The sequence below is a fragment of the Protopterus annectens genome, chromosome 7.part0 (genome assembly GCF_019279795.1).
Source record: "Protopterus annectens isolate FY-2018-M chromosome 7.part0, PAN1.0, whole genome shotgun sequence".
Taxonomy (NCBI): Eukaryota; Metazoa; Chordata; order Ceratodontiformes; family Protopteridae; genus Protopterus; species Protopterus annectens.
Genome location: NC_056739.1, coordinates 796,360,879 through 796,370,445, shown reverse-complemented (window position 1 = coordinate 796,370,445; position 9,567 = coordinate 796,360,879). Strand labels below are relative to the sequence as shown.

The 9,567-nt window shown below is 39.4% G+C and overlaps 1 protein-coding gene across 1 annotated transcript in view; it reads right to left on the bottom strand.

Annotated features, from left to right (window-relative positions):
• Positions 1 to 9,567, bottom strand: part of DNAH2 (dynein axonemal heavy chain 2) — a 6,636,854-nt gene that overhangs the window by 758,952 nt on the left and 5,868,335 nt on the right. Inside the window, exon 74 of the mRNA XM_044077324.1 lies at positions 2,405 to 2,604. Within this exon, the coding sequence (XP_043933259.1) occupies positions 2,405 to 2,604 (200 nt within the window). The remainder of the gene's footprint in view (positions 1 to 2,404; positions 2,605 to 9,567) is intronic.

Sequence of the window (9,567 nt, the reverse complement as noted above, 5' to 3'; positions counted from 1 at the left end):
ACTGGATAACCAATTCACAAAGAAACAATGGGGGATATATACATGTTTCCCAAATATGCAACAAAGTCTAGTAGATTTAAGATCTTTGCTTTGAACTGTTTACATAGACTCCAAAGAATTCTTCCTTAGGTAGACAGCAAATGGAGGAGTGATGGGGAAGAAAGAGGCAACTGGGAACATATTTTCTGGAAGTATGGTGAGTTGGTGGACTTTAAGTATTCCTCACGGGATGCACTGTCGGAGTTGCTGGGTAGGCAGACTGGTGTGATGAGGGAGATGATTTTTCTGAGCTATGATACAGAACCAGAACTGCCTAGACATGGTAAGGCCTTACTGTCTCCAGTTATGGTGGCTGCCAAAAAAGCAATTATTAGAAAATGGAAATCAAAATCTAAACCAACTATATTGGAAGTAGTGAATATAGTAACAGAGATAAAACAACTAGAAATGATATCTTTAGAAAAGGATAGGAGCCAAGCTTCATAGGAAAAAATGAGAATTGTGGGAACAATACATACAGGGGAGGAATGAGGTTTAAAAGAAGGCAGAACTTAAATGAGCTATGTAATGACTGACTAAAAATGATTGGGTAGATTACAAATGATGTATAATGTTTACAACTGGGAGTGTGTTAGAATGGCTTGTGATGTAAAATGTTTGCAACTAGGACTGTGTCAGTATGGTTTGTTTACATTTATATAAGGGTATGATTGCTTATGTCGTAAGTGATGGTTTAATAAAGATGTTTCTTGTTCAAAAAAAAGTGCAGGAATTGAATAATTTATATGTAATGTTGCTTAGGTTATATGATATATAGCAATATATATAAAGTATAATGTTTGTTAATGTAAATTTGTTAACGTAGTTTGATTACTTTTGTATAAATGTAGATTTGCTTATGTCACAACTGATAATTCAATGTGAGCACGGGGGGGGTTCTGCTAGGTCTTGTTTTAGATTGCTGAGTAAACAGCCTGGAATGTCATCTGGTCCCATACAGGCTGTACTTTTGGTCCTGGAGATGGCCTATATGACCTATTTTTGGAGATACTTTGTATAGTACTGAAGTTGGGAAAGTTTTGGGGTATATCAGGTGGGAAAAGCAGGATGAAGTTATCGCCAAATCTGTCAGCTAGCATGTTGGCAATTTCCTCATGTTCAGTCTGAGTGGTACCGTTTATACGTTCGGCGTACAGCTGGACATTCCCTCATACATTATGAACATGGTTAAAGAATGCCTTGTGACTGTCTTTAGCTAGGGATGCTAATTTAGATGCATAGCTAGCCTTAGATGACTTAACAAGATATCTAATTTGCTTGTTCAAGCTGTGGGGGGTATTCTTCCTCTGTTGGGTTAGTTCCCCCCTTTTCTTAGATATCAGTTTCATTCTTTTGTTGCATGATACTTACAGTCCGCCAGGGTGGCTTGTTCTTTCGAGAAGACCTGTTTTTGTTCCTGTTAGGTACGACCCAAGTGAATGCATTTGTTGAAGTGGCTATATAGGGCAACTGTGTATTCCTCAGCACAGGAGACATTGCTGTCTATGATGGCAGGGGCTTTGAAACTTTTTATACCATCGCTTAGTAGGCAATAGTTAGCTTTGGAGACATTTTTCAGTTTTTTTTTATTCCTGTGGGGATAACTCCTTTGATATTTACTTCAAATGAGACAGATTTATGATCTAACCTTACTAAGGAGGACAACACACCCCTGGGTACTGCAGTGGCTGCCCCATGCTAGTGAGCACTAGGTTCAGGACATTTGAGCCCCTTGTGGGGGTCTAGACCAACTGTTCCAGGGCATATGAATTAACAAAGTCCAGGAACCTCGTAGTGATCATGTTTGTGCTTGTGTAGATCCTCCAGTTGATGGAGGGATAGGTGAAATCCCCATGACCAGGGTGTTTGGCTGTATGTTGAGTGACTCTATCAAGTCCAGGTAGGTGATGTGCTGCTCCTGGTTCATGGTGGGGGTCCTGTAGCTAGAGATGATGTGGAAGGATGTTTACCTTACAGTTAATTGTACCTGGAGTAGCTCCACAGAGTCATACTGTTTCACCAGTCTTGAGGTGTATTTGGATTTGATGAACACAAAGTCAGGGAGCTGTACATAACCTGAGTGGGTAGACATGGTTGGAGAAAACAAATTCAAAGAAATCAACATTTTTGTTTTTGACTGTTAGCAGAGAGAGGGGAATGAAGTTAAGGATGCATTCTGATATGTTAGGGAAGATGATAGAAGTGTTAAGTACTAAGTGAAAGCAAGATAAAATAAGTAAAAAAAAGGTGTCTGACATGCGTGCCTGAAGCAGTTACAGACTGTATATTTACATTGACAAACGGTTTGTTTTTAAAAACATTAATGTTCTGGAAAGTTTATACATGTCTTCATTGTATTCTGTACCTGTAGACAGCATAGGTGTGGTAATCATTCAAGTTTGTGATACGCTCTTCCAGCTTTGAACTCCGCTGACTTTTCTCAATACTCAAGTTAAAAAGAGTAATATAGGCATCAAGGGAGAATTGGTACATGGGGTCAATCCTACCCATGTCATTTAGAACAAAGAACAAGATGGATGCCCGCTGTGCACAAGGTCGGTATGCCTAGGAAAACAACAAATGCAAGTTAATTAGACTACTTTATACGATCAAAGGTATACAAAGCAAGGCAAGTGAACAGATATGATAAAAGAATGCCACTTTAATTAGAAAGAATGTACTCACCATAACTGCTGATCTTCTAGAAAAACACTACCATTCACTGGTAATGAAAGGTCTTTGTAAAGTCTACATCTCCAAGATTTCTAGATTAAGAAACAGAATCAAAAGAAAACCAAAGTTCAGTGCCAGTTGTATGATGTTGAACTAACCAGTGGCAAAACTCACAAATCAGTAGCCTTGTGTCTCAAAGCTTACATATGTTAAGGATTCTTCACCAGTATCAGGTTAATCCGGTGGCACTAGGTAAAGTATCACACTATGGCAATGCTGATTTGCAGATCAAAAACAATGCTACAAATCAAGAAAGCTCACCATATGGGGAACAATGGAGGTCCTAAGAGACGATTATTTTTCTCTACGGATGGGCCTATCCTATGTGCCCCAGTATTGATCCCCAGTAAGTGAAGCAAGCTCCAAATGGTTTTATAGCCAAAATGTAAGAATACAAAAGGCATGAAAACTTGTTCTTCTCAGGACCTGGCTTGCAGAACTGAAATAAATTGTTGGATTATGCAGTGATGCTGTATAATGCAATTACTATGCCAGGAATGTTCTAATATACCAATAAGGTCTTCTACAACTACATCTAAAACACAAAGGTGAAGAAACAAGAATGACACGCAGTACAAGAAAATGGTATCACTATAACAAGACCAAAAGATACAGATAATACAGTAGCATACAGATTTAGAGTAAATCTCAGACCACAAAGGGGAACCCATCCACTCTTCCTCTCTACCACATAATCGTACCTAAAATTCCACTGAAACTGATCATCTTTCCCTCTAGTAAAGTTAGAAACTCCAGCCCATGGAACCAGACAAAATATCAGGAAGCCTAATTTGTACAATGAGAAATAGCCTAGTATACCCACATGAATAAATTAAGAACAGAACATTAAAACAGGCTATGTTCCTGACATCTCGAAGCAAGCTACTGTAGTATCTATCAGCTTACAGGAAGGCCCTTCCACAGACCTCAGTAAATGCAGACTAATCAGACTCAAGTATATTATACAAGGTGATGGATGGAATCACCATGAAACTCCTACAATTAGAAATAAGAAACCGCCTTCTTCATGAGCTAATTCAGTACAGTTCTGTCAAATGTAGAGCTCTTATGCTTATTCACATAATTTTTATAAGTGTTTGACCACCGCTATGGAAAACGATTTATCTGTCTATGCAGCTTACCTTGAGCTGGCTAAAGCATTTGACTAAGTTCCATGCTAGTAGTACACAAACACAGGAATCTGTAATGAATTAATTTGCAATAATTTGACTACACAAGTGGATATATGGTCATATGCAACATGTAAGTACAATATTCCTATCCTCACCACCTCCCAGCCACTAGTAGAGTTCCTCAAGGCATTGTGGACATGCTTCTTTTTTTGCATCTTTTTCTCAGACATCAAACCTGACTCCACTGACTGAATCCTTAAACATGCAGATGGCTGCATACTTGGCAGCACTGTCCTCAACCTCCACTAATGCACCTGTCTTTCAAATGGCAAATTAATATTACACAAAAATGGAGTAATAATGACCTCATCTTCAATGTCAGTGTGACAAAGAGAGATACTGCTAGCCGAGCTATCTGGAATTTTGTAAATATTTATATGTCATTTGTGAATATCAACATGATGTATATAAGATGCTTGTGTTACAAATGTATTAGAACTGTATATCATGTGTATATCAAACTGCTTGAAAGTATTTGCAAAGTGCTGTTTGAAATGTAACCACAGTGTATCCTACTGGAAACGAACAGAAATGCACATGCAGTACTGTAACTGTTTAAATGTATATATTTTAAAAGTAGAAACTGGAACACAGGAGGTTAACTACAAAACTTCAGAAAAATAGCTGAAATTAAATTACTTTATGGCTATGCAATGAAAGATGATATCTTTCAGTTTCCATGCAGCAAGGAGACGTAATGTTTGTACTAGGGAGTTTTCTGTATTGTCTTTAAAGTGAAATAATCACTAGTTTTTAAATTTGAAGGAATGTGATTGTTTTACGACTTCCTGCATCTGCCAAAGATCTGAGGTTTATGTATTTTCACAGGTAGATGCTAAATAGTGCTAGCTTCCAGCAGTGGGGGTTTCACCTGGGATAGAGTCAGATGACAAGAAATGATGTCATTCTGCAAGCTATACCAGCAGCAATATTTGAAATATTAATTTGAGAGGTCTCTGATTGAGATACAACATTCTGTATTCTGTTTTGGACCTGACAACAACAGGAACCATTCACCACACATCTGTCTTGCTCTGATTAATTAAGTTACTAGGGACAGTATGAGTCTCTTAGATATAGTCACCAATATAGCAAAGCTTACCTTGGATATTTTTCTTAATTTACTTGAGACTGTCCTGCAAAGTAGTTTTAAATATTTCCTGTGATTCTGAACTCTGATGTCACTGTAAATATATATATATATATATATATATATATATATATATATATATATATATATAGTATTGTCTTGTTCTTTTATTATTTATCATTAAATATATTTAAACCTTTCATTGTGGCTGATCTGTATAGAAATATTTAAAGTCTGAGAGTACTTTCATATTTATTTGGTGACACTGTGTAGGCCACTCCTAATAGTCTTGCTCTTGGTCAAACTACCATTTGTATTAATAGTAACATTAAACAGTAAGACTGAACACCCTTTGTTAAGGGCCTTAAAGTAGCTGATAAGGAGCTGGCTGGTGGCAGTGATAACTACCTTATAGTCTGGGCACAGCTAATAAACCTGTGACAGTCTTTCCAGGTGTGTGTGTGTGTGTGTGTGTGTGTGTGTGTGTGTGTGTGTGTGTGTGTGTGTGTGTGTGTGTGTGTATAAATCAAACCTCAAAGAGTGTGTATGTCAGCTACTTGGGCAGGGATACGAAGCACTGGTTGGACAGAGAGGGTGCTGGAGGTCTTGGGTTGGCCACTCTGAGATATCAACTCTAGAGCTGTGCCAGACGACAGTCGTATTGGGGATCTATAGAAACCAGACCCGGACTGACTGTGGTCTCTGTGTGCTCTTAAGGGAAATTGCACTTGATGCAGAGAGGTACATCTAGAACTACTGTGTATGTATCTTGTCACCCTCTTACTGTACATCCACCACTGGTACCAGTAGTGAGGATTGAGGCTCCTTGTTTACTGGTCCAGTGGTGGGTCATCACAGTCAAAATGCTACATTCTGACATTTGGCAACTCCGACCCCCTCCCCAGCTAGCTTTATATGCTATCAATGGGCAACAAATAAATGTGGATAAAAGTGTTTGTATTACATTTATTTTTTTAATTTGGTAACCAGGGTAGAGAATGTGTGTGAAGACAGCAATGAATTAATAACAGTAATATTACAGTACACAGTATAAGGGACAATAGCAATGGATGGTTAGAGTAATGCAGGATGAAGAAGGGAATGAAATAGAGCACAAAATGTAAAAGATAGCAAAAGTAAGATAAGGTCACACAGAAATTAACTATATACAGTACATTTAATATGTACAATGCACAAAACTGAAAAATGCTAACAATGCTTGTTTTCTATTACGTATGTGTAGCTTTGCCTGAAGTGATAATTTAATAAAGGTGTCTAAAAAGAGAGCTGTGGTAGAGAGGTAAATGCCCACTTGTACATAATATCAGACTGATTATAAAGTAATGCATCTTTTTCTGTTAATACCTTGCATGCTATTTGTTCCAAAAGGAAAAAGTACAATTATTTTTTATAAAGTCTCATAGACAAATACTACAGCGGCTTGCAAACTTTCCTGTATCATACTACTGTCTTAAAGAACAACATAGGATCAGACAAGGTATTTCAAACCCTTTGCAAAGAATAACCCTTGTTACCTGAACATAAGAGGTCATTTAGCCTAAAAGAAAATGAACAATAAATGTGACAATGTCACATCTCAAACTCCCACGTCTATGGAATATACTCTGCCTCTCAATTAAACTCAGCCTATTGAATGAGTACACGGGCACCTGCAATTTCCAACATGGAATCCTTGATGACTAACAGGCCTTGACATCTTTCATCAAAGAATCTCATTTTCACTCCCTATCCACTGCACTTTACTTCAGTGTCTGGCCCATTTCCTGGCTAATAAAGGTTTAGCTAAATAGATTTATTACTCTAGAATCTGCTGTTCAACCCCTCCCACACCTTTTTATCCTAAAGGATCACATTCTCATGAGTTATGTTTTCGATTACATACAGTATATACGTTTGAACAGACACTGTTGTTAAATTATTGTTTCTCATTCAAATAATGTTCTTGACAGTTTTTTTATGCATGTGCAGTGAGTGAATTTTGCTGATGTGCAATGTGAGATACTACTTACCTCCTGTGACCTAAAATAAAGATTAAAGAAATGGACAAATATAGAGTTAAAGCTAAAAAAAAAAAAATTTTCCATGCTACAGCAGCCACCTAAAAATGATAGTTTCACCAGGATAAAGAACCTCTGCTGAATTTTAGTACTGCTGTGCAAGAACTAGCCATGAACAGTAAATGTCTGACTGATTACCACTGAGGTATCAGCATCCACCCTCCTTTCCCCCCTTGGTGAACACTACATTCTTTTCCCCTCATCGTGTGTGTGTGAGATCAGTTGGCATAATGGTTAAGGTCTTTGCCTCTCATGCACAAGGTTTGATCTTGGCCTCCAACCAATGCCTGTTTGGAGTTTGCCGGTTCTCACTGTGTCCCTGTGGGGTTCTTCCCACCTCTGAAAAACATGCGGAGTGTCTCTGTCTCAGACTCATCAATGATGGGAACTGTGTGAGCAGCAATGACTCTACAAGGTGCTCTATAGGGGGAATGCTGTATTGTCCAACTGCTTTAGGCATCTACTTTGTTGCACAGTATCCTCAAGACGAGAACACAGATTGCTCACTATGGTAGGTCTAGCCACTCAAAAGTGATTCGGTCATGTTGACTAATGTCGCCAAATGTGCATTTGCCAGTGAGAACAGGGTATGTGTCCCTATTGGCCAGTGTGTTCCCAACATAAAGGCCAGCAGCCCTGGGTCAATAAGCTACTACTTGGGTCAGTGTCCAGTAGCCCAGCCTGGGTTACCTGTTGATTGAAAGCTGGACATAAAACCAATCAACCAGACAGGATGCAGCTTGAAAGTGGGTGACATGATGGTACGGAGGAGACTGTACATCTGTTTCCAAGAGACATGCTGGGAGGGCAGTGCATCAAAAACACTTGGCTTGGGATCCAGAGTCTACGACTCAGGAGGAGGCAGGCTAGAAAAGGTGTGGGAATTGTGGTAAGAGAGAGGCTTCAAAAGGCAGTGAAGGATATCATCAGAATTACTAATAGACTCATGGCACTCAGTATTTATAACCTCAGTCTATGCCTCACCACAGGCTGTGATAGTGAGGAAAAGACTGCATTCATACAGCAGTTGCAGGACCTAATACATAAAGCAAGACAACATGAATTGGTATTGATAATGGGTGACCTGAATGCACATATCAGGACAGACAGAACAGGATATGAGGACTGACTAGGTCCACATTGGTGGGGCAACAGGAATAAAGCAGGAGAGGCCTTTCTAGACTTCTGTCTGGCAAATAGCTTGATAGCAGCCAGCACATGGTTCAGAAAGACAGGCAGTCACAAGATCACTGCAAGAATGCCCAACATGCAACTCAGGTAGACTTCCTAGTAAGGAAAGGACACTGGCGTAGAATCAGTGATTGCAAATTCAACTCCAGTGAGACAGTCATCCCACAGCATAAACTACTGGCTGCCACAATCAGCTGCAAGCAATGAACAGAGAAGGCTCTAAGGTCAACAAAGACCATGCTGAAGACATGGAAGTTGAATTGAGAGAAAGCACAACAGCTCAATGAATGACTTGGGGCTAAAAAGAAATAAGTGGACTTGAAGAAGAATGGTAGTGCCTCAAAACAGTATGTGTGAGGACTACAGAACAGACATGTGGCTGAGCCAAGTATGTTAATAAGGTACACAAGTAAAGCTGGTGGTGGAATGCAAAAGTCCAGGAAGTCATAAAAAGAAAGGAGGAGTGCAGGAAACAGTGGTAGATAGAAAAGATGGACCAGGCTAGGAGGAAATAGTGGTTGGCTAACAAAGAAGATAAGAAAGCAATAGCAAAGAACATGGCATCAGAGGCACTCTACATGCTTCTTGAAAATTACTCAGTATGTGGCATAAAGAAACTATATCAGGTTGCAAGACAAAGAGAAAGATCAAGAAGATAGTCAGATACCCTTCATAAGTAATGCCAGAAATAACCTGCTCACCAGTCCACAGGCCATCAAAGGCAGGTGGAGGGAGTATTTCCAGCAACTTCTGAATGAAGAAAACCACCAGAAACTACTACCTTATGATGAGAGAAGAAGAGGTGCCCACCCTAGAAGAAGTAAGAACAGCACTAACAAGAATGAAGTCAGGGAAAGCAGCAGGCTCAGATGAGGTCACAGCAGTTATGATACAGCTGCTGGGTGAGACAAAGGAGAAATGGCACCTGAGGGTACTCATGGTAGTGTGGAGAGAAAGGTGTGTCCCAGATGACTGGAGAATAAGCATACTTGTGCCAGTGTACAAGAACAATGGGGACATCCATAACTGTGGGCAGCAGTATCAAACTCATGTTGCACTGCATAAAAGTTCTGGAGAGGGTGATTGATAAATGGATAACCACAGTAGTAGAAAGTAAGATGGGAGATGAGCAGTTTGGATCCAGATCAGGTTGCAGCACAGCTGATCCAATGTTTGCAGTGAGACAGACAGTTAAGAAAAAGCAAGAGATGAGGAAAGAGTCTAACTGGGCATTCCTAGATTT